We start from the raw sequence: 26,759 nt of genomic DNA, 5'->3' as shown, positions 1-26,759 counted from the left end.
AAATAACTAACCTGCAATTTTCTCCTCACATCTTCTCCAAGCTTGTTCTTCCTCTTAAGTGTTAAAGACACAAGCTTATGTCTAATGGATCTTGGTTTCTGTTTGTTCAGATACGCATCAGGGTCAACTCCCATCATCTGAGCCTCCTGGAACTCCTTGGACCTGATGAAGTTCCTGCCAAGGGTAGCTGTGACTTTGGACATGACTGACGTATTGTCCCGATCCATTGTGTGGTACCTTGGCTCTGGCAGATCTCCAGTAAAACGGAGTATTGTGATCCATAGTGCTTGAGCAGCCTGGAATGCGTTCAGAAATTAATTTCGTAAATTGAATTAAACTTATTGCAATCAGTGAAAGTTTGAATAGATTGGACTGATTGTAGAAGAATTCAATTTCGTTATTGATTTTTATCTAAAATGTCGTCATAATTTTTAAAAAGAACTGGTAGTTTTATGGTAGTTGCACAACATACTATTAAGTAATAAAGTTAATGAAATAATTCCTCCTTACCAACTGGTCTCCTTGCGTGTGAAGAGGCAGGAGTGGATGTTTCAATGGCTTCCTGGAGTACTGGTGAGTGACATTCCCTTGGAAGTACGTCGCTGCGAATTTCTGGAACTTGAACTCTGACAAGTCCTCTTCATCTTCTGATGTGGTTTGCATTGGTGTTACCATCTGAAGGTAGGTAAATGATGACTATAAAACTTGTAGGTACTTTTTATTTAATAAACTGGTCTGTTCATTCAAAGCACAAACTTACGATGAAAGACCAAAAAAAATACTGACTAATTTCAATGCAGACGATGATAATGAATATGAAGGCGATAGGTAGCTGTGATTCGATTGCGATGCGATATTTTTGACTGTTTGAATGCGTTTCAAAGTATGTCAATACTAGATAGCATCAATATTGATAAAAAACAAAAGACCGGGGTTTATGTGAACTTTGAGATATGCATCGATATGATAGAGATCGGAGATTGAATAGCAATGCAATGACGGGGAATTTGAATATCTTAATTAATTGCCTTTTTATAATTGGAATGCCGGCTGATAAGGTTGTGCGCTATTACCTATATACTGTATTTGCACGTTGAGTAATACAGTATCATTTTGATGACTGATGATGTAATTTTCCAAATTCTGATTAAAACAAGGTTTTATAATTTCAGTGTTAAGTTCGTTGTATCACTTTACAACTTCTAGCATTTACATTTGTTTTCAGAAGTTCCAGTACGGTATGTTAACTTGCAACTTACTTACACCCCTTCTGCTTAGATAAATAGAAGCGATGGTGCTATTTTTGGAATTGTTGTACTAATTATTTCTAATTTTAAGATCAAATTACCTCCTGCTGATCAGCTCTAGGCTGTGGCAGATCGCTGAAGACAGACGTATCTTTGGGCGCAGGGGCTTCACTGCTGGAGTCAGGTAGGAAGTCGAACATGGCTTCCACGAGCTTGCTATCATCTACAGGCTCGTCCTGTTTCCTCGCCGCCTCCTGGAGTAACGTCCTCTTGGCTTCTAGCTGCTTCTTCTCTTCCAGGGCCAGTTCTGCTTCACGCCTTTCCAATTCGTACATGCGCTCCTGTGAAAATAAAAGTCATATTATGAACAAGCGCCTTTCATTATGTATGTTTTTTCTTCAATATTATCGGTTTTCTGTACATTGCCGTTTGTTGTGTGCACCTTTTAGTATTATGAAATTATGATTTATTTTTGTAATGACTTCATTAATAGTTTATTTCTCAACAAGAAGCTAAATTCCACGAAGACGATAAATTACCACAGTCTTATCTCTATTAACATAATAGTTGCACTGTCCCTACTTCCGAGTAACATATCTACCTTCGTGAGATTAAACACCAATAACAAATACACTTACAATGAAACTGTCCACACGCTTCATGTCAATATAATTGAAATCAAATACGACATTGTGACAAAACTTCTCAAACCACAGGTTCATCATTATGGTGCAAGCAGTGGACGCGAACACACGTCTGTATACGATAAACGATTACTCCACATTACTTCATATTACAGGTACGGGTTGCGGGTTACGTTAACCTGGGTTACCGAGCTCGGTACGGCTGCGTTTGCGCAAGGCCTACGCTTGATTGATTGGACGTTATTACTCAATTACGCAAAACTTGCGCCGACATTAATATAGCATAATTTGTAGCAGCTCATTGATTTCGGTAATTAGTTGTTTGGAATTTTGTTTACTTTGTAAAGTTGATTATTTTGCAAAACCGCAAATATGTACACCGGCTTACACCGGTCTATTATTTCTTTTGTATTTCATTTTTTGTAGACAAAGTATAATTTGGAGTCCATATAATTTATTACGAAACTTTACCCTTGAAAGATAGGCTTTAGGTAAAAATATTAAATAGGTTTAATTAAATGTAGCTAGTACTTGAGTATCTCTAAAAAACAGGCAACATTCTGACGGCCTATTAATGCTACGCCGTAGCGCAGCGCGTAGCAAAAATATCACAATGAAATAATTTTGATTAAAAACATAATTAAGAATTAATCGCTCTTTCTTATTTATTTTATACAAATAACTCACCCGGTAACGTAGAATATACCAGAGGGCAGTGTAAGGCTGGCACTCCTCTATTTTAAGTGGCATATACAGAAGGGGATTCAAACATATTTCTTTAATTCTTTGATTATATTCACAATTCGTCATTGTTTACTTAAAAAATACTTTAAAACTGTCACTATATAAAACCATCGAACCACTTTCACATACACTATTTTTATAAAAAAAAAAAACTTTTTTCTAGGTATGCGGCATCCAAATGAAATCGGTGTCTAAATCAAAATGAATTCATAAAAAGTTTAGATATCTATCATAGAATTGATTATCTATGGAGATTACACAATGGCGGCTTTTCTACTTTGATTTATTGTTTGGTTAATTTAACTATCATTTGATCAGAACTGATAACTATTTATGTAACTGTTATCGAGTAGGCGCATAGACTAAATTATATATTTTTCTAGAATTTCCCCACTATTAGGTCTTGTAACTTCAAGATAAACAGAGATAATTAAATATAAAATAATATCAAGATAATAGGCATGATGACAGTAATCAAAAATCATTAAAATAATATATTTATTAAATTAAATTTGAAGCTTGGAATATAAAACGCGCATTGTTTTCTTTATTAAAAATGTGATCAATATGTATTTTTATAAAATAAAATTACGAAATAAGGCAATCCGCCATGATATCTTGAACACCAATCAGAGCTCGTGACGTCATTTCTCAAAACAACTCGCGCGAAAGCGCGCGAACGTCACATTTCGTTATTGTGAACTTCCACTGCGATCTTTGTTTTTAATTAATTAATTGTTTATAACACGAGTTATGGAGCCCGGATTTATCAAGGCAAACAGCGCTAATTTGTCTAGAATTGATATCATAATGCTGGGAAAGTTTTTGGCATCAAATAAAGATTTTTGTTCAGCTGAATTTAGAAATGTTAAAACTTCCATGTAAGTATACTAGTTTAATTAAAAAACAATGAGAGATGAAACCTAACCTCGAAATAGTTATTTACATTATAAACTATGCTAGAATCTAGAGAACTATGTAATAACTTACATCAAGGCGATCTTCACAAAAATAAAGTTGTACCCTGGGCAATATTGCTTTTGAATCTCGCCTTGCAAGTTTAAGCCACTTGTTTCGTATTTTTTTATTGTGAGGAACGTACACAAATAACTTATCCGGAGTTGTTTTGGATGTGTTCTTACACTGGGGGACCCCACAACACCTATGCCCTTTCGAATTCATATTTAATAACACAAAAAACTTAATTATTGCACGAGCGTTGTTTACTTGCGTCTTGTAATTTCAGTCGTGACGTCACAAGTGACGACATGACACTGACACGCGTTTTCGCGCCGGATTCAAAGTGGACAGAGAAAAATGCAATTATTTGATAAAAAAAACTTCGCATTTTCTTAAAATTAATAATTTTTCATATAAAATAGACGTATACCTACATCATACAAAGGAATTTAAAAATTTGTCATCATGCCTATTGATGATTGAAATGATTTAATAGTTATTGGGCCTAATCCAAAAGCTCTAAAATGTAGGTAACATTCAATAATATTTCATCCACAATGCTTGAATATCTTTTTGGGATAATCCAAAGATATCGAAGCTTTCCATTAAGTACGTACTTATTATCGGCAAAGCTACATATTTATTCAGTACCTAATAAAAAAAATGAAAGCTTTACTTGACGTTGTAAATAAACTATGATGTTTTATGATATTTATCAAATCAGATTATAATCAGATTGATTACTATAATCATAATCAGATTATCTTTTTTTATTTAAATCAGAACTTAGATTCAAACTAACAATGATCTTGATAATATTTTTTATGATTTAACAAGACTTTTCAATTGTGAAATTGCATAAAAGCGAACAAAACAATATTAATAGTTAATCTGATCGGATAAAACATCGCTTAAAATGAATAAAACATTACCAAGTTTATTATTAATTTTCCCTTTTAATTATACCGCTGTCAGACAACAAACAGTAAATGTAAAAACTTTAACCGATAAAAATGTTTAAATCTAACATTGTACTTGAACTATGCGATAATGTTAACGTTAATTAAATTGAGTCAGTTTCTTCGGGTATTTACCTAGTGTACAATTTCCTACTCTGTTTTTGGATATAATTTTAGTATTTTAGCTTTTATTGCCTATGTATTACTAGACTGCTCTTGAATTAATGAAGAAGATCAAGAGGCTCGAGACAGAAGATAGCGATTTCAACCTGAGGAAATAATCTCTTCGGGTTTTAACTAATCTTTTTGGATTAGGTAGGTACAGCTTAGTATTTCAAGCTGAACCTCTTTGGTCGAACCTATATCGAACGAATTGTAACATTGAACGGTATTTTAACATTTTCCATTTGTTTACGTATTCAGCTTACCCGATAGTTATGCTCAGCGATCTCCTTAGCGCGCGTGTTGCCCTGGTGCTGCAGGCGCTGCTCCTCCTGGCGGCGCAGGCGCAGCGCCTCCGAGTGCGCGCGCGCCTCGCCGCGCAGGCGCCGGTAGCGCCGCATGCACAGCAGCCGACGCGCGTGGGACTGGATCTTTACGATAGCCCACATCTTGTGCCCGTACGAACGACGGACGAGGTAGCCTCGGGCTGCCGCCTGGTGAAAGGTAGTTGTTTTAATTAAAAAGGATCGAAGCTATTATTTCCCTTGGTAAAAAAATAATTAAAGTCAAAGTCCTGTCAGTTAGTACTGTAAATTCTAAATGTAGGTACTATAGCGACTAGTCAGTTTAGCTCTCAACCTCAAAAATGAGTACCTGTATGAAAGTTATGCAGTTAACTTACCTGTAAAGCCACAATGTGTCCACGAAGATGTCTGAACCGATGAGCCAGCACTCGTGCGCGTATCAATGCTTGCAGTCTCGCGTACCCAACCTTCATCTTATTGTAACGAATCCTCTGCAACTTGCCTCGCCAGTGACGTTGGATCAAAATGGCGGCCGCTCGCATCTTCAAGAACCGTCTGCGGTACACCCATCCTCTAATAGACCTTTGTAGAATTAATATCTTCCGAGTTAGTACACGATCTCTTTCCTGTTCTAAGAATAAGTCGTGAGCATCCTTCAGAAAGACTTTTGTGTGACCCAACTGGTAGTCAGACTTGCCAAGGACTGTCGCACAGATCTTTGCAGTTGCCGAACGACAGTCAGTCTTGTGTGCAGGGGGGACACCAGAAATTAAGAATCGATATCTCTCGACGAATTCTTTGAAACTGTGTCGGATGGGATACCCAGCTCTCCTGATTCTGATAGTCTCCATCATACCAGAGTACCTGAGCTGCCTGCAGCAAAGACCACGGTCAAACATCATTGGTTTCTTAAATTCATTTGGTTTTATACACCTAATGAAGAACGGCTGGCATGTTCCTAATGTTCGCATCAATAAGTCGAGAGACTTCTTGAATTGAGTTGAAAGAGTTGGAGTTCTTTTCCTTGTCTCGGATCCCATCGCAATATCATCTTGGAAGATGTGCTGCAGGAATTTGTTCGTCGATATATGAATTAGTTGCAATAAATCAGCACTAAACGTGTCACGGTTTTTCTCTAAGAAACCTCGTGTATCGTAAAATACTATTCCAGCAAAGTGGTTGAGCCCAAAACTGGTGTTTATATCTGACTTTGGCTTGAGGTAGTTTCTGTGTAGACCGTGGGTCTTGTGTAGCTTGGCTAACATCGTTTGGTCAGTGCCCTTTGGAAACTTCGACTCTTCGTCAATTAAAGCCATAATGTTCAGTTGTTTCAATGCAATCAAATCTAAGGCATCTTGGTTGTCCACGAATTCGATATGCTGCCAATTAATTCCTTCATGATTATATTCTTCTTGTTCCAATTTGAATATATGCCTAACGAAGAATTGCTGCAAGTTCTCATTAGCAAAGTTAATACAGAATTGTTCGAAACTGTTTTGATCGAAGTTCTCGAAACCGAATATATCTAGGACACCAATAGCTGTTCGCATGGTCGACTTTGGTCTATAGATCGCAGCGTTGATCTTCTTAACGATGGTGACGAACAACCGTCCATAAATTCCTTTGACGAAGGCATCTCTAATGTCGACGGATTGTGTTTTGCTGAGGGTCGATATGACGGTTTCTCCGTGAGCGAACAGGGTCTTTCTGGTCAGTGCGTCAATGAGCGACTGCATCGGCACTCCAAGCAAGGTCGCCACTCTCCTAACATTAGCTTGTTCTATAATTTCAGTAGCATCTAAGTTGTCCACGACTGTCGCCTCGTATTTAATGTTACCAGTGTGTAAGACGGCAGCCAACAGTTTCAATATTTCCCATATTTCTGGCTCAGTGAACAACAGAACTTTCATGGCTGACCGTATATCAGCAAATTCGGCGGCGTCGTCACGACCTTCGCAAGTTAAACTTCCTCCCTGAAAAAGACATTACCATTAAATCCTATTTGTTAAAATCATAGCGCCAAATTACATCTCATCATTGTATGACAACATTATTATCTATTAATATAAAATTCTTATCTAAGATACAACAATCTTCTATCATCACGTGTAGTTTTTCATATCATTAGTTTGAAAGCCCAACTTAATTATGACTCATTATAACGATGGCGATTAAAACCGGTACAGTTAAAAATATCAAACATTCTTCTAGTTTTTGTTTAAACTAAAAAACAATCTACTTATACACAATGACGTCTTTATGATCGTCATCTGTTTAAAAAAAACTAATCGATTATATTGTGACAGCAAAAACTCACCCCAGACAAATATCTGTATTCAGAAGGTTCAGTTAGTTCTAACTTCTTTTTCTCTTCTTTGGACAACCCTGCGAGTAAGCAGTAGAACACATGGTAGTTCCTTTCCTCTGCTCCCTGGGACACTATTCTGGATTTTTCTAGAAGATACTGCTCAATCTTGGCGCCTTCAATGACTCCACTGTTGTTGAAGTGAATGTCGATGTATTTGCCGAAACGCGAAGAGTTGTCGTTTCTAACAGTCTTCGCGTTACCAAAAGCCTCGAGGATGGGATTAGCTTCTAGAATCTGGAAAAAAAATGTTAATGTTTTTTTTTTTATACATTTATTTAACTTTAAATTAATTCTAAAAATAAACAATTAAAAATAGTGTCCCACCGACATCGGGAACATGGTTCAAAGTCCAAAGTACCGGCGTCCAGGGCTCCATAGAGAGTGACCCCCTGACTATGCGAGCCGAGTCAAGTGGTACTGCTTTCTGTATCAAGTACTTGATCCAACCGTCTAACGAGAGCCTCTTTAGATGTCATGTTGATAATTGTTTAGACGATTGGATCATAAGTTAAAAAATCTTGTGTGTTTACCTAAAAGCGACTCTATGAGCTATAGTTCGGCCATTCAGAGAATGCGTTCCTGACACGTCGCGATTGAACTGACGACGTAACTACATTCATTGATTATTGATATAATAATGTTGTTTTAATGCTCCTCAATTGTTAAAACGGTAAACAACCAGCAAAAATATTTTTATCGTAACTGCAACGCCATTGCAAAGTTACGTCGTCAGTTCAATCGCGACGTGTCAGGAACGCATTCTCTGAATGGCCGAACTATAACAGTATTATGCAGTCTAGTGACTAAATGGCTATTGTTATTTTTGGTAAATCCAAAATTCTTATGGTATGCCCTTTGTACCTCCATTACGTAATATTTATATTAACTTCTGAGGTAATCTGGTGATAATACTTAATCATGTCGGATCACAAAAGAGATCCCATTCTTTAATTCTTCAAGACATATTTTGATATCTAATCTTAATTAATTACAACCAAAAAATGTGTTCTGATTGTAGATTTTAATCTAGTTTAGTAAAACACGAAAAAACACAAGTTTGTATCAAACATACCTAATAACATTAATTAGTTTAATGTCCTCATTTATAATGATATTTTAAAATAAATAAATCATTGTGTATTTGACATTTACGGCATTTTCTTTTATTTTAACATCCAATAAAATTTTGCAAAAGAAATGACTAAATAAATACTGAGTGTGATAAATATTTACGAGTTATTTAAATAAACAAAAAAAGTAGACTATTTCTATCAAGAACATTAAATCTGAACTTCTCGAAAGATTTGCTTTTTTGCTCGCAGCAAGGACTTCTTAATTAACGGATTCTTCTTCAACGACTTCCCAAAAAGGTGGAGGTTCTCAATCCGTATGTTTTTTGTCTCCTGACTTATCCTCTTACTTATTTTTCCATAAACAAACCAACCTGTTGTTCAATCCACGAATGCTTCCCACTTATAGCAGCTAAGTACTGCAAGATCAGCTTCGTAGATTCCGTCTTCCCTGCCCCCGACTCCCCACTGATCACAATACACTGGTCTTGTTTATACCGACGCATATGCGCGTACGCATTGTCCCCGATCGCGAAGATGTGAGGGGGCAGCTCGCCTATCTTCCTCTCCTTGTACAATTTGATCTGGTCTGCCGTGTAGATCGGCAGTATTTGGTACGGGTTTACAGCTACTAATATGGAGCCGGTGTATGTCTGAAATTTAAGGTATTTTAGATTAAAAACAGTTTAAAAGACATCTGATGTCGCTTGAATTGATTTTGAACAACTATTTATTGCGGTATGTTGTGATAAGAAGAAATCAAAGAGAAATGCATATCAGTATTTGCAAATACTGATATCTAATTTGGAATCTAGATTTCTGTTGTCATTAAAAATCACAGGCGTTTTTGATTTCTCTTAAAGGCATTTTTAATTTCACATCAGAGGTCAAATTAAGACAAGATTTATTTCATTTTTATTGCAAAATTGACATGCCTCTCTCTATTTTGCTTATTTTCATACTGTAACTATTTATTCTTGTGTAACCGGATTTGGTTTACGTAGTCAAATCAATAAAAATGGACATCCATAAGAATAACATGTAAACTAAAAAACAGACTTTTTTTGGTTAAAAAGGATTGAGTTTCAATAAGAATTTAGCTACACAATTCAATTTAAATGTTTAGAATATTCGGATTTGAGCTAAGTAGATTCCAAGCATATAAATCGGTAGTTAGGGCTACCGATTTCAATATGTCCATAGATAGTTATAATTTAAAAAACTTAAACAAACCACTTTGTCAAGGTAAACCACTAAAAAGTTGTCACATAAAAAAGCGGAATTTCTTCCGAACCAGTTCTAATATTAGAAATGTGAAAGTTTTTATATTTATACATTTGAACATTAACTAATAGCTCCACGACTAGACTGTGGAAACGATTTGGATCAATGTTTTCGAGTAAGTACCAAGAACACAAATATTTTGTTATTTCTAGGTATATCCTTTTGTTTTTAGGTAAAATTGATTCAGTCACATTCCTTATCCAATAGAAATGTATATTTCGATGATGCAAGAAAAGTATAATGTGTAGGGCAATCGCAAAGGCATGATGGCAGGCAGTTGAAACTGGAGTGACTAGACAATACTTACATAAATGAGATTCTCATTATATCTTATAAGCAGATTCCTCAATATGCCAGCTTCGTGCAAGTCGCCGAGTGAGATCATGTCCTCGACGCCATGCACGGAGGTGGCGTGCATCGCCTTGATGCGTCGCTCCGGCGGCAACCATTGTTCGTGACCGTCGTCGTCGCGAACGCGTATGCGACGCCCCTCGGCTGCGAGCACTCTGGCGCCGATCGCGACGTCGAACTCCCGACCCGACACCGGCTCGATCCATATGTAATCGCCCTGGAAATGAGAAAAAAAAACATGTATTAGAATATAAATCACTGTTTTTATTTGTAAAGGGAAACTATGTAATAGGAAATTATTGTAAAAAAGGTGAACAATGAAACGGAAGCTGGAAATTTTGGTAACGGATCCTCGCTTTGCTTTGTATATGATTGGGCAATTCCTTCAAGAGCGTCAGTTCATTATACAATTAAAGTCGACGTTGTTGGACAAAGTTGTTACTTTATTAATAGCTAGCAGAATTTACTGATATTTAACCTATCAGTTATCAAAAAGGATCTCCTACATCCAGTTTGGTCGCTTGTTATGTATAGATTGCGTATTGTCTGATGCCATCGACGCAACCTTTCTCAGAAAACAGATTAATCTAACTAGTTAGCAAATATCAGGTTTATGACTACTCTCCATTTCGGGTGAGCAATCATGTTCGACAAATGTACCTAGTTTGGTCCATAGATAGACAGACAACCCGTTCAACAACTTTTTTTTTTACAATACCTAAAGCCGCGTACGCACGTACGAACAAATTTGTTGCGTTACATGATATGCAACAACTTGGTTCGCACGTGCGTACCACTATCGAACATCGAACACTCTGTTCGTCAAACATGTTCGCGGCGATCCTTGTAGTGTGTTCTGTATGGACGGTGTTCGAAGAGCTTTAATAAATGTTACGCAACAAAACTGCGAACATCAAAAAATTCTCCGCTACTTCACAATCGACTACTTACAACGGCGCCGTCATGGCTACTAAGATAGAGTTCACGACTGTTGTTCGCGAACTCGACTCGAACTATGTTTGCGTTCGTGTTCGAATATGCCGTCCATACGTACGAACCAAATGTTCGGGTCTGGTGTTTGTGTTCGCTATGTTCGTGTTCGTACGTGCGTACGCGCCTTAATGGTATCTACAAGTCCAAACACGTTTTTTGTTCTGAAAAAGTAGATTTAGAGAGCGTCCATTAGTTGTCTTTGATGTCACTGGGCAGCTTTCGTAATACTGCTTTCTATGTAGTCCAGTTGCATCAGAAGAAAGACCACACATAAACGGGATTTAATCCATAGTCATATAAATATTAAGTATGCCTGACTACTATAATTTATCATTACCGTCCTAGTACCTATCGATGTCTTAATTTATTCAGCGTCACGGAACTCTTTAAGACGTTATCCAAAAAGGGCTTAAATTAATCCGGTATCTAAAAGAAGATATTAGGGTCGTATCTTGGACCCGTATCTTGAACGCTTCACATCTATACTAATACTATAAAGCTGAAGAGTTTGTTTGTTTGTTTGAACGCGCTAATCTCAGAAACTACTGGTCCGATTTGAAAATTTCTTTCAGTGTTAGATAGCCCATTTATCGAGGAAGGCTATAGGCTACTTTTTATCCCGGTATTTACGGGAAGTAGTTCCCACGGGATGCGGGTGAAACCGCTGGCAGAAGCTAGTTGACGATATTTTTAGTCTTAATATCTTTTAGTGTGCTGCGGCCAGGGGGGAAATGGAGCAAGTCTTCGTAGAATTAAACATAATTTTCCCCTTGTTGAGGTTTAATTTTTGTTCCAGTTAGAATCATAGAACATTTTTTTCCGTTTGAGAAATCGTGAAAGAACTTTTCTCATAAAATGTTACAGGTAGGACAGCGTCACTACAACAAACATACAACTATCACTCGGTAAAAACAAGTAACATTATAAAACTCGTAATCCACTGGAGCCGGAACTAATATAAAAACAATGGCTGTGTCTGATGTGTCAGTTTAAACTTATAGAAAGTGTGCCGCGTCCCTATTCCGCGCCGTCAATACTTACCGATGCCTATCTTAATTAATGCTCATTCTTTAAACCACAATTTTATTATAACATCGACGATAAAACTGTTAAATAATATTTGCGCTATCTCCGTCTTAATGTACCGTTTTTGTTCTAGAATCAGTCATGGTTAGTTGATTCTTTATTCCGTTTTATTTTTTTAAACATCTAAATGTTCTAAGTGGGTAACGTTGTATGTAATTGAAAATGTTTGTTTTTTGTAAATATTCCTGAATAAAACTAGCTTATTTTATTAATTCAATACCTGTTGTCAATTAAAGTTCACGAAAAAGAGCTGAGTGATAACATAGAACGTTTTGATTTTAAAAACAAACTAAGCAGAGAAGAAAAAATCTACGGAAATACGAAAATATTTCACGCTATGTTTTCCACCGTTAAATGCATGAAAAGAGGCCTTTGCCTATAAAAGGACAATAATTACAAAATGGTGCGCAAACAGTATGATTCAAGTGAATGGATCATGACTGAGTGGACTGAATCATAAAATCTACTACAATTACATACCTACCCATAGCATCTACCTACATAAGTACTATTTAATAATAACTTTTGCTACTCACTTATTCTATAACCGGCATTTATTTCATAACAAGCCTACATGAATACAATTACAACTTGACTGTACATTACCTCAAAATATATGGTTTCCATGGTAACACATCACCAAAGTTACACCAAAGAGTCCTACAGCAAAAAGTTTCAATTCGACACACACTTGACCGCGCGTAAGAAGTGTTGATCGATAAGTTTATCACTGAATGGCCGCGATTCTCTCGGGGCAGTCAGTGGTTAGTTTATTATTATCTAGTTATCAATCACAGTTCGTTTATTGAGTTCAAAGTGACGTGTAGCTTATTATTATAACTAAGTATGTGTTAATGTGTGGCAAGGCCATGGCAAGGCTAAATCCAAAAAGTTTGCAAGTGTCAAAACTCTATGGATGAAATCGCGTTTTCCAATTCATGTATTGATACCTAAATAAATGTATTTTTTAATAGTTATCACAAAAATTAAGATCTTTAAATTAAAAACGGTTTTGTAGAGTGTTTTATTAGTGAAAAGTGCGTTATTATACATGAAATGAAGGCATTAAACTTTCGTGTTAAATCAAGTGCAAGGCTACATTAATTAAACTTTGATGCGCGTGCACACTATAGGCTTTCTTTGCGCATAAAAGAAGACGGATCACAATCCATACAAAATTTCCTCACGTCCTATAACAATGTGACGTATCTCAAAAAAAAGATAAAAATGTTAAAAAAAATATGGCATACTCTCTAATTTATTTTTTTCACACCTACATACGAAAAAACTGCTTTAAAGGTGGTCCCATAATCATCAGGTCAGGATCTGATGATGGAAACCCTGAGAAACCCAGGGCAACTTTTAAAAGTTGTAGGCATGCGCAGGATAAAAACTTGACTATGAGGTGTATGTCTGGTAACACTATGCAACAGTGAAGGTTTGGAACTGACCTGATGATGGAGACGAAAAAAGATCGAGGGAACTCAACAACTGAATATGTAGGTAAACTACCTCGTGTTTGGGCTTATATTATTCGAATTGATGAGAACCTTCTACTAAAACGAAAAAAATACTATTCTTAGGTGCATCGGCCTAGAAGTCAGTGTCTAAGTCCCCAACGACTTCTAGGCCGATGCACCTAAGAATAGTTTTATCTTGCTTTTAAGTGTTTTTGGGAGTCGGTTTTATTTTATTGTAAAAAGTTTTTTTTTTTTTTGGCTTTTCTGTGACAAGCATAGTTGTCACTATCCGGATTTGTAGAAAGTTCTCATCAATACGAATAATAAAAGACCAAATACGAAGTAGTTTACATATTCAGTTGTCGAGTTCCCTCGACCTTCTTTGGTCTCCATCATTAGGTCAGCTCCAAACCTTCATTGTTGCAAAGGTCTATTCAATACAAATAATATAAGCCCTAACACAAGGTAGTTTACATATTCAGTTGTTGAGTTCCCTCGACCTTTTTTCGTCTCCATCATTAGGTCAGCTCCAAACCTTCATTGTTGCATAGTGTTACCAGACATACACCTCATAGTCAAGTTTTTATCCTGTGCATGCCTACAACTTTTAAAAGTTGCCCTTGGTTTCTCAGGGTTTCCATCATCAGATCCTGACCTGATGATTATGGGACCACCTGTGTGGTATACCCTATCAAACAAAAAACATATTTAATAAAATGGTCCATAAATAGTCCTACGAACGATGTTTTCATAACAGCGCCTGAACAATTTTTAAAGCAGTTTTTTCGTATGAAGGTGTGAAAAAAATAAATTAGAGAGTATGCCATATTTTTTTTAACATTTTTATCTTTTTTTTGAGATACGTCACATTGTTATAGGACGTGGGGCAATTTTGATCCATCTTCTTTTTACATAAATATTGTTTTATTATTTTTACTGTATTATCGGGCATCGGCCTTTTAAATATTTTTTTGTATCGATTATCATTAATTAACTTAAATCTGCATTTTAATTATAATATTAATTCATAGGTGTAGCTATAAAATCGATTTTTTTTTTCGAAAATTCAAAATTTATTCACAATGGCATTAGTGTAAGCACTAGGCATTATTTCGGTATTATTCTAGACAAAAAACATTGATCATCTACTTTTCAAATAATTTACACATCATTAGAAAATCACGAAAAAACTGCGTTTGTCGAATGGTAATGTTAATACAGCCGCGTTCTTATTATAATACTTTCTGTACCGGTTTATTAAATTGCTTTCTAAATAATGTATGCTCTTCGCTTGTTAGAAGAAAGTTAAGTTTAAACTGTTTAATATTTAACAGACAATAAAGGAAACTTGTCGTCTTACAAATGAATTTCATTACATTTCCATGATATGATTCTGTTAAATTCTCTTCATTAAACAGTAAATTTTTCAGTTTTCTAACTTTTCTTGCTCATTCTTAAGGTAGATATCGATTAATTCTTGTTTTGGAAAACTTTTTACAAAAAAATAAAACCGCCTCCCAAAAACACTGAAAAGCAAAAAAAAACTATTCTTAGGTGCATCGGCCTAGAAGTCGGTGTCTAATGGATGTAACTAAGTTTATAACGCCACCGACTTCTAGGCCGATGCACCTAAGAATAGTTTTTTTTTGCTTTTCAGTGTTTTTGGGAGTCGGTTTTATTTTTTTGTAAAAAGTTTTTTATTTTTAGCTTTTCAGTGACAAGCATAGTTGTCACTATCCGCATGTCATATCCGCAGTGGAAAGTTCTCATCAATACGAACAATATAAGCCCAAGCACGAGGTAGTTTACATATTCAATTGTCGAGTTCCCTCGACCTTCGCTGGTCTCCATCATCAGGTCAGCTTCAAACCTTCACTGTTGCAAAGGTCTCGTCAATACGAACAAAATAAGCCCAAACACGAGGTAGTTTTTTACACATTCATTGTTCAAGTTCCCTCGACCTTCTCTGGTCTTCATCATCAGGTCAGCTCCAAGCCTTCACCATTGCATAGTGTTATCAGACATGCGCCTTAGTGTCAAGTTTTTACCCTACGTATGCCTACGATTTTCGAAAGTTGCCCTCGATTTCTCAGGGTTTCCATCATCAGATCCTGACCTGGTGACTATGGGACCACCTGGGAGGTAAACCCTATCAAACAAAAAAAAAATTTTGCAAATCGGTCGAGGCGTCTCTGAGTAATCGGTGAACATACATAAAAAATAAAAAAAAAAGATCCCGACGAATTGAGAACCTCCTCCTTTTTGGGAAGTCGGTTAAAAAGTAAGTACATTGTTGTATAAAATTTAAATAATCTAACTTTAGGTAAATAAACCACGGATTGACCAACTGAATCAAGTTCAAATATACAATGCTCAAGGCTGAGTCACTCACTGCTGAAAGGTGAATATCCGAAAACAAATATTTCAGACATTAGGCACGCTATGGATATGTTTCAACTTTGGCATGAGTCGACTGAACAAAGTCGGGTATCCAGGTGCCTACTGAAAAGTAAGTTTCTTTAATGTAAGGAACTCTCCCTGATGAAAAAAGTGTTAAACCGATTTTTCTACTTCCGAACGAATTATTATGATATCGTATCATCACTCGTTAAAGTTAGAGATGCCAAGATACAGGTAACTGACATATATTCCTATTTTCCTTTAAAAATAAATATTTATTCCGTTTGTCGTCAGCAGTTGGAGAACGCATAAAACCGCTTGTTTCCAATATAATACTTATTGCTAGGAAGGCTGACAATCAAGTTTGTTTGAAACTATGTGCACCGTCATTGCGTTGTCATTGATATAACTGTTATATCTACTTGCATACTTTAACAATGTCTTCAAAACTTCAAGTATTTAAAATTGATTGGATTGTAAAAAAATATTTATGAGACAACCATCGCTCGGTATACAGTTCGTATCAAAAGTTTAATGACGGAAGGACCAAAGGATTGACTAAGCTTTAGTAAGAGGGTCGTTTATGCAATTTCTCGAAAATTTATTAAGACAAAAGCAGATTTGTTAGAATCGATATCAAGCGAGTTGGTTTTGAAACCCGTCGGTCCTAGTTTTGCTCCCACTCGCGACATTTTACGATTCATTGTGTCCACTCTCCCTCTCGTTTTGGTAGTCGACTGGCCGGCCTCACCCATGTCTGCTCACTGTCCATTAAATAGGCAGGTTACATGCGATTTAGAAATTGTTTCAGTCCAAGCACCGGCTAAAGCAAATAAATCGCTATATAACCGGTTGTACTAAACAATTAACGCGATCTTATAGATACAGAATCACAGACGTCTCATCTTTTCTCCGTTGCTACATCGTTCCGAATTGTTGAAAAAGTCCTCCAAGGCCAAACCACGCCAAAGTCGCTACATATAAAACCAGCCTTTAGTATAATATTTCAATCATTCCTTTTACGAAATGTCAATGTTGTGTACTGAAAAATCTAGTTTACCTGTATTAATGACGCCGAATTTTTGCAATTTAGGTGACCAGGAACTTAAAGCAAAACGGAATAAAAATTGTGCGTTCTTTCTAATTTATTTATAAAGAATTTAAATTAGCTTTTCGTAGCTACCTACCTACTACCTACAGCGTCAGACGACTATCAATCAATTTTAAAATCTGTGAATGGTTGTCACACCCATGAATAAAGTGACTTCGTTGACCAGAATTGACGCATCGATTTGTAGAAATTCTCACGTTAATATTTTCCAAAAAGAGGTGTTATATTTTGAGTGCAATTTGTGTATGTGTATGTGTGTTTAGTGGGTATGCATGTATTGGTCAGCAAGGTGAACGCCCTCGGATTCTGTGGCGGGCTGACGGAATGTGTTGCCAAACGCACTGATCGGAACTCGGTGAGAATGTACCGCTTTGGGCGCAAGTAGGTAGCTCTACGTCACCGTACATAATGCCGACAGACCATTTTTTAAATTTTGTATAAGTAAAAAGATTTTACGATTTGACAGCTAATCAGCTTTTTGTGTATTGGAATTGCCAATTTATGGATTTTATTTGCACTTGGAGAGGCCTATGTCCAGCAGTGGACTCCGATAGGCTGATGATGATGATGATGATGATGATGATTTGCAATTCTATCAAAAATAGCCATTCGACCAACAGCTTAATACTTATTCAGAGATTTAATCACTGAGTCTGCTGCATCGAATTTACTCTTATACAATTTGTTTCCCATAAATATCAAAGAGTTTACATAATTTTAAAACAATCCAAAAATTATATTCTAATTCTATACAATTAAAATCAAAAGGATTTGAAATCAATCTTTTTAAGCAGTTCAAATACCCAGGAAGGCAAAAAGGACCGATCACAAAAACCATAGACACACATCATACACACAACAATACAAATCATTAAAACGAGCTATTCATAATATTCATGTCAAGTGTCAATTACTGAACCTTGAACTCCCAAGTAGATGCCACTCCCAAGTAGATGCCACTCCCAAGTAGACTCCACGCATTGATGGAGTCTCGACATCTCTACATACATCATTGCAGCATCCGGTTAACTCGCATCCCATAATTGTATACAAGACAAAACTGGAAGCTACCTTCGACAGGCTTTCTAAAGATTTCGAACTTAAACACCGTACTTAGTGAACATCATACTTCAAGTCCCGTTTCTGAGCTTTTAGAAAAACAGATGCGTTAGAAGTGTAAAGAGTGATGAGATGAGCTTTTATTTACTCTTGCATGTATTATCGAAGAATGGTGTTTTCTCTTTAGCTATTAGATTTGAGGGCCAAAACAAAACACAAATACTTTTGGTCCTTCGGAACACTGCATCCAGTTATCTGGAAGCTGACCACATAATTGAAAAAATGCTAGGCAGAAGGTGATTCTAAATATAATTCTATGTACCTATTAAATAATTTAATCATTTGTGATGCCTACCCTGGTAACGATCACCATGATGTCGGCGGCATGTGGTCACCGGCACGATCTGAAACAAATGATAAAACATTCATTATCACACGAGTACTTAAAGCATTCCTAACAATCCTACTCAGTATAAAAAGAGACCTATGCCCTGAAGAGGGACAGTAAAAAGACTGATGATGATGTAGTTAAGATAGGATTTTCTGCCTCATCAAAATATCTTATCTAAGCCTATTCTCTTAAATCTAAACCAATTTTCTTTCACTACTTAGTAAAAGGTAACTGATATTTTATTGTTAATAGCTAGATAACCGTATTGACAAACACACAATATTGTTTAGAAGCCTAACAGTCAACAACTGATCGTAAACACAAACATTAATTTTGCTTCCATAACAAGGACGTACAAGAGAAGGGAAGTTAATTACTGTCAATATTTAGTCAAAACGTGTCTTCTGGTACCTAAAAATAGCTTAGTGATTAGTCAAAAACCTAACAATACCTATTGCCCGTAAAACACGTGAAGTTACGTCATGATGACCACGCTGCAACTTCAAGGAAGTTTATTAGTCACAGCTATATATAGAGACTCTTTTTGTATGTATCTTATTTAATTATGAAGAGGAGATCCTTGATATTAATGATGATTAATAGTTTAATTAAAGACTCAAAGATCATCACAGTTTCCCTAAAGATGCAGGTCGATTAAAATTCCTCTCGTATAAAGTAGGTACTCACCGTTTCCCAATTAGTAGATATCAAATTAATAGTTTACGCATACTAAGGTTCAAGGTATAATAAACAGGGGTTAATCTTGGTAAGCTAAAACAGCCAACACCGGGCCAGGAGCCGTCAAGTATTTATAATTAGCAGAAAAAATAATGCAGTAACATTAAAACCGACTCCCATAAAAGAAGATACATAGCTACAATAATTATAAATGTCAAGGGAGAAGTAATTACAGCAACATCGCAGAATTTCGCGGACTGCACTTGTTTTAATAACAGGGGCAGGATTACTAGCAAAAAATAAAGACAGACAGACACTGCAAAAGGGACCTAACCCTGCAATCAAAGTCAACTTGGTCTTATTCTTCAAGTTTTTTGCTGGTCCTTTTTGTGTAGGACTATAGAACCATTTTTTTCCGCTCACTTTATGGCCATTAAAATCAACAGTAACCGTACTTTGCAAATCTTCAGTTATTTTAGATAAGCCTTGTAACCAGTCTTCAAATTGCCGCATATTGGTCAAATCGAAGATTTGACAGCTGATTTTGGTTTGGCATACATTGTTAATGCTCGCCTTAAAAAATAAAATACGCTAGAAGTGCAAATAAAGCTGACAAGCTGGCTACATTTAAGCGTTCTCTTATCAAGAAGTCAATGACGAGATGCGAATTGTTTTGTCGAAATGATCGTCTATTGTTTGGTGTTGATGTTGTTATGCTCTTATTGAGTGCATTGTTCTATGCAGGTATTGGCCCATTGACACGGGCTGTACTCGACCGGTTTAAACTAGAGTACGTAGGCAAGTATCCTTGTAGAGGTTTATTGTAGTATGATATATTGAATTTTGTGAATACATATTGCAGCCCTTTATTTACGTAAGGAATAGTGAGTTAAATAAACAAAAAACCTAGTACCTAAGTAGGTAGGATACCTTTTGATGAAAATTACTGAAACTCTGATACCTATCTAGATCAAGTAAATTGGTTAATTTAACTCTGTAAATGGAACGATTAAATCTAATTTAATTTATTCAAACACTAAAACCATTGTTATGTTAATGTAGCAATCAGATCAAGATAGGCAAGCAAGTTAAATAAAACATAAGTTATTTATTATGCCTCACTCTTAGTCACAAGGAAGGAAATGGATTCCTATGTTTTTAGGCACTTATTCAAAACTCAAAGGCACTTCACAATCAGGACTCAACGATTCCAAGAAAAGGCATATAATACAATTTGTCATATTTCCTCATTTCATTGCAGCCTTTGAATAATAGGTATTAAGGTATAGAAATTAATAATGACTGAAAGAAAAAACCTAACAGCTGCAAAACCTTTAAGAGGTCATATCAAATAAAGGTACCAAAGCATTTTCTAATTAACACGTTTAAAACGAACCCTTCAAACCTACTTGGCATTCATAAAAAGGCTTTTGTTCATCGTCACAGGGCACTGCAATGTATGTAGAGTCCTGCAAATTAAGTGGTGTGGAACAACAGAATCAAAAGGGCGCGACACACATCTCCTGGGTGATTCAACCTAGAATTTAACCTAGGGTTACCTCAGACGACATATGGATAACAAAGACAATAATGGTTCTAAGGTTTTATTTTTATTTAGGTACAATTTCCATGTTCCAATTTAAGATGCTCAAACCAACATATAAAATAAAATTTAATTGGGTCAGTCCTCATAAGTTAAGAAAAAAATAAAATACTTATGTAAAGATAAACACACTTTTTTAACAGTTAGTTTTATTTATTTTTTGGCATACTTTTTACTTTTCCATCGATTAACCCTTATTATATTACTCGTGAATCATTCTTTGAGACTTGCACTATCAGAATCTTCTAAGCTACCTTTTTTAAAGTTCAAAGTTAAGAAACGTGCGAGCCCTAATCGCGCAGGTGTGAAGTGATCCATTGTTCAGTTATTAGTGCTCCACGTTGTTAACACACGTTGTTATTTACGGAGAGGTTTTCAGTCCTGATATGAGTAAGCTTGAATTGAACTAAAGGGTATCCATAAGTTCTAGTTTTTATTTTTATTATAAGTATGTAGTGGTCTTAGGTTGGCTAACTATGTGCTTAAATTACTAGCTTCTGCCAGGTTTTACCCTGCCCCCCGTGGGAACTACTTCAGGACCAGCACGCACGGTTTAAGTACAATCTCAAATAGTAGAAAATCTAAAACCTACTGCAAGACTGCTTAGGGCCTATGCACACCACGTTTTTTAAACGCGACGTCGACGCGCGTCTGTAGCGATACAGACGCGATACGCACGCAAGACAGACGCAGCCTGTAGACCTTTGCACACCTGTATACATACAGACGCGCGTGTGTAGCGATACAGACGCGATGCAAACGCGCGTGTGTAGCGATGCAAACGCACGTTTGGACAACAAACTGCTCTGCAGGATAAAAACGCGCCGTCGACGCGCGTCTGTAGCAATGCAGACGCGATGCAAACGCGCGGCACCGGCGCGTCTGTATCGATACAAACGACAACCAAAACGTGGTGTGCATATGCCCTTAGGACTTCTTGGACTCATTTAACCAAACAAACTCTGCAGATCAGATAATTTTGCAGCCACCTGAATTTCAAACGTCCTCGTGGTTCTTACCATAGCTGCGTGGTGCTGATGGTCAGACCATACTTTAAATACAGGGTGTATTAGTTGTCTTATGAGTACTGATACGATTAAATTGCATCAAGTGAGTTTTAAATTTTCAACAGTATTGGAAATGCAATAAATAAAATGTAGTACTTACAGAATTATGAGCAACAATAGTTTGACGCGTTAGCTGGTGATTTATACCCAATTTCCTGATACAATACGATTTCTCCATGTTGAAATTGAAATACTGTTAGCTGTAACCTCCTTACAGCGAATTTATTGTAACATATTCACTCGCGCAACAATCGCGCAACGGTATTAGTTTAAATGGAGCAATTTTAATGCCTAGACATGGTAAAACTTGATAAGAACATCGGAATGAAAACATCAGAAGTATAGAAAATCAAAATGAATGTCATAATAATCACAAAAATAATGTTCACGAAAATCAATTCAATACGAAGAAAATATAATAATAGCAACTGTCAGAAACAATAAAGGAGTCATCTTGACTTAGCATTGATGAGTCAGCCGAAAACATCGATATATATGTACTACGTACTAGATAGAACGTTCCGAACAAAAAGCTTACCACACTGAACTGCACTGCAGACTAAGCAGTGCCCAAAATGGCAAATCAGAGCGATTTTGACACCTGTGTCAGATGGATGTCTATGAAACGACAATTATAAAATATAAAATACATATCAAGGTATAAACTTACACATATAAACTATTCGAGAGTCAAGTTAGTAAAATTACACGCTGTTCATGCTATTACAACGCTTGTATATCATACTTTTCATTTATAATTCAATTTTACAAATATGCATTAATTTGTTCCCGCCCGCCATCTTAAATTATGGATTAAGAAAATCGTGCAGAAACAGATGTGCCATAAAACTGGCAGTAGGTAAAATATCAATGAAAACAGACTTCACTTTGTCATGGTATGTTCTTACTTTCAAGAAAAAATAATTAAATTCGCGAAAATTTGTGGTAGCCCTCTTAAGAAAAAAAACATCGTAATTAATATTAAAAACTCTAAAAATAAGTTCCTGGTTTTAATATATTACATGATTTTGTATTCAATTAGATATAAATAAACTTTTTGATATATTACATGATTTTGAATTCACTTAGATATAAACTTTTTGAGTAATGAAAACTGTAGGCAAAATACGAGCGACACTTCAGCAATTAACATCAATGAGGATGACTACATGTCACAATACGTCAACGAGATGTCAACAGACGACATAAGCGGGTAAATTATTTGTATGGATGTTCTTGTCTATCGCTAGAATATACGTCAATGGCCGAAAACATTACACCGTCACGAAAAAAAACGAGACAGCTGACTGATATTCTATTCTTTGCTCTAAAGTACAGAGACGAAACGAGCATCATTACCAAGCTGCACAATTTACCATGGAATGGTAACCAGCACAAATATAGGCGTTTTGAACCAAACAGCTGGCAGTATTCGGTACTGTTTACTCAACCCGTCTTATTTCTTAATAGCAGCATTTTAAAGGCTTTAGGATGACTTTATAATACGCTGATCGTGCTCCACTCTGGCTCAGCTTATTAAGGTGCGTGCGCGCATATCTATAGAGAATACGACCACTATAAAGAAAGATGGATAGAAGGTCTATTTTGTATCATCAGTTTATGCTATCAGAGTCTTCGATGACATTTGAATAAATAAAAACTGTAATTGACTTTGGATAACTGCTCGTTTTTTGCATACCATAACACCTATTGTTATTATGAAGAAAAGATTTGTTTTGTCTATATCTATTGTTTTCTAAGTGAATATAAAATTGGTATTTCCAGTTTTAAACATCAAATGGTACAACGGTATAAAACATGAGCTTGGCTGGCTGGCATTTATTTATTTTATTAATTTAATAGTAGGTATATGTACACAAGAAGAAAAATAGAAGAGATTGTACAAAGGTACAGCTTATTTTATAAGAAATCTCTTCCAGCATTCTCGTATAATAAAGCCTAAGTTTTGTTCGTATTTCAACTTCTGGGTTATTTGTTGATTGGTTCAAACGCACGTGTAAGTGAGCGGCGGAACTAAGCGGCGGAAGTCCTTTATCTGTCGGCCGTTCATCTCGACAGAGCGACGTTAAGCTTTGCTATTGATGACGAACAGTTAACTGGATCATGGGTTCAAGTACGGTCGGGAAAAGTACATACTACATATTATATAAAACCTAGAATTTCAGGTAATGTTGAAATGCAATGTTTGGTCAATGTGATCACGCTTTATGTAAAAGTACCTATCCTTATTCCTTTCAAAATTTTCATTACGATGCCTATTTAGTTCAAACTATGATGAAGATGACATAGATGAAACTGAGGTAAATGTAGCATGTAAAAACATCTATGGATACTTCTTAGATATTGGGTTAAAAGAAGTTACTTTACTTCTCTAAATATGTAAAGCCTACTATTTTACACACTCGTGTTATAACATATTACGAAATAAATATTCTAAGATGTTGTCTTGCCTTTATGGCGCACACTTTAATGGTTTATTGCCATTACAAGCCGTGGGGCAATGGTAAGCGACCCAGATGCATGGCAATTATTTTATAGTACTGTACATCCTAACATGTTGCATAATGTTCCTGTATCATTGTTGCGTATGCAAATACGCGTAAACAAATAGCCGTGTTCTATAAGACGATGCACACACGATACGGTGCAACGGATTTCGAAGCAGTTCTTCGCGCTTTATACATGTTAGGATGATAAGAGAATCAATGTATGCCTAGTGCTAGTAGACCATACATAGTGCTCAATCAAGGGTTCGGTTCACTGACTCAAGGAAAACAATGCTACAATTGCCAATAGAAGACCGATATTGGAATTTCGTACGGTCAATGTACCTACTGCAACTTCCCCAAATTCTTCTGGGAAGGTAGTAATTATGTACTTAGGTATAGTAAGTAAAGAAGGAGCAAAAAAACATAAGCGTAGGAATGTATTCCACGAACTACAATTATTAAATGATAAAACGCCAACATACCACAGGCCACCAGGAATCGAACAAATCACATATCTTCACGTCAGGTCCTAGAAGCCCATACGTTTACTTCACACATATTTCTGTAAACTAGCATCCAGTTAGCGACGGGTTTTCTTAGAAACTATAGTAAAATACTCGTGTGGGCACCATATTTGTCACCTGAGCGAGACAAGCCGCTATCTAACGGAAAGGGGACGCAAGTGCCCGATCTCAGATAGCGAATGCTAGTACGTTTTACATATTTTGTGTAAGTACTAGCATCAGAATAGTTACGTACGTAGATTTTTAAGATAAAGGCAGATGTGGTATAGCAAGTATTTTTGTTGTAGACTGCTGATATTTTTTTGCGAGGATTTGTGCTCGTACAAACGAAGCTAAAATCTCCTAGTATCCCTTCTACGACTCATACATAAATAACCCTCGTAGGCTCCGGGCTGGCTTGAAAGGATTTTCCTCTTCAAACCTCGCAGCAGAAAGGGCAGCCATAGTGCCATCTTATTTTTATTGTTTTGGCATCAAGTAAAATTATTTACTTTGGTATTTATTTATTTTACATAAGATTACATTTTTTAATATTTTATTTACTCATTCCTTACATTCTTGAAATGGCAACCTATTGTATCAAGAATATGCCTGAAACAAACCATTGTTGTAATGAAATACCTCTGCCAGGTAATAGACTATAATCGCATTATGGTATGCACTGGCATTGCACTATGCACTCGCGTTGTAACTTATAACATTTCCGACTTCTTTGGAAGGCATAGGAAAAACCACGGTCTACGTAATGCAAATTACCTTCGAGACAAATTATAAAAAGTTGGACTTTGTACAATGTAACTTCGTGGAGTCAGATTTTATATGTTAGATGCATCTTGACTCCACATATTTTTCAAAATTGTATAAGTATAAGACATAAAAAATATTCATAGAGTTATCATCAAGTTGTATACATTCATCGCTTTGCTAACTGTACTTGCTACTATATCAAAGAATAGCGTTTGATTAACAAATAACTTGTCTGAAGATTCGAGTGGTCTGCCGATAGATTGCTGAATAAACATGCATGGAATATGACATCATTACACACATACACTTCACTTCCAATCTTCTTTAACTCAGGTACATAGATATCAAGCATAAAACCTACACCGTGATATTAACACTTACTCTATGTTACCCACTATGTTTCACATAGAAGTTTTTAGAGCATTACGATGTCAATTTGCGTATTATCAAGTGTTACCATACTTACCAAGTATTACCATATTTACTATGAATATTGATAGTCTGTAACAGACCCCTTAAAATGCATGAATAATTTGCATTATACCTACTTAATAGCGTGGGTGCTAATACAAGCGTGCACATATGATTATGTCGTTGACATTTCAAACTCGATGATTGTACGTAGATTAAAGTAGATCTCAATCGGTACAAATCAATTCATTTTCTTAGACCAAAGTTATGATAGTTCAACCTCAATCGTGCCCTATTCTATCGTGTCTAGTAAAGTTAAGTACAGTTTTTGGTTCTTGAAAGGTCCCAGGCAAATCTATTAGAAAACGAATTACCAAGGTACCTATGTTAGATGATAATAATTCAACTTTTTATCCACCTACATTTACATTTCTATGGTGTCTAACATAAGAATTCGAAGCAGCGCCGCGTAGCAATTGCCAATGACTTGCAAATTCCATATTTTTTTGATATCTAAGATAAATATACTACCATACAGTTTTGGTCATAGACATATTGTTCATTCTAGTTGTGTGTCAAACACAATGAAGTTATGTACTATCATGTCTCTTCTACCTCCTGCCTT

At 36.1% G+C, this 26,759-nt stretch overlaps 1 protein-coding gene across 1 annotated transcript in view; it reads right to left on the bottom strand.

Moving 5' to 3' along the window:
• Positions 1 to 26,759, bottom strand: part of LOC124645619 (myosin-VIIa) — a 53,159-nt gene that overhangs the window by 5,009 nt on the left and 21,391 nt on the right. Inside the window, exons 2-10 of the mRNA XM_047185419.1 lie at positions 18,559 to 18,607; positions 10,051 to 10,311; positions 8,834 to 9,112; positions 7,339 to 7,623; positions 5,399 to 6,994; positions 4,983 to 5,210; positions 1,349 to 1,588; positions 511 to 675; positions 12 to 296 (exon numbers count right to left, since the gene is read on the bottom strand). Coding sequence (XP_047041375.1) covers positions 12 to 296; positions 511 to 675; positions 1,349 to 1,588; positions 4,983 to 5,210; positions 5,399 to 6,994; positions 7,339 to 7,623; positions 8,834 to 9,112; positions 10,051 to 10,311; positions 18,559 to 18,576 — 3,357 coding nt within the window. The 5' untranslated portion in view covers positions 18,577 to 18,607. The remainder of the gene's footprint in view (positions 1 to 11; positions 297 to 510; positions 676 to 1,348; positions 1,589 to 4,982; positions 5,211 to 5,398; positions 6,995 to 7,338; positions 7,624 to 8,833; positions 9,113 to 10,050; positions 10,312 to 18,558; positions 18,608 to 26,759) is intronic.

The sequence above is a fragment of the Helicoverpa zea genome, chromosome 3 (assembly GCF_022581195.2).
Source record: "Helicoverpa zea isolate HzStark_Cry1AcR chromosome 3, ilHelZeax1.1, whole genome shotgun sequence".
NCBI lineage: Eukaryota > Metazoa > Arthropoda > Insecta > Lepidoptera > Noctuidae > Helicoverpa > Helicoverpa zea.
The sequence above is the reverse complement of the archived record's forward strand: the minus strand, read 5'-3'. Positions and strand labels throughout refer to the sequence as shown.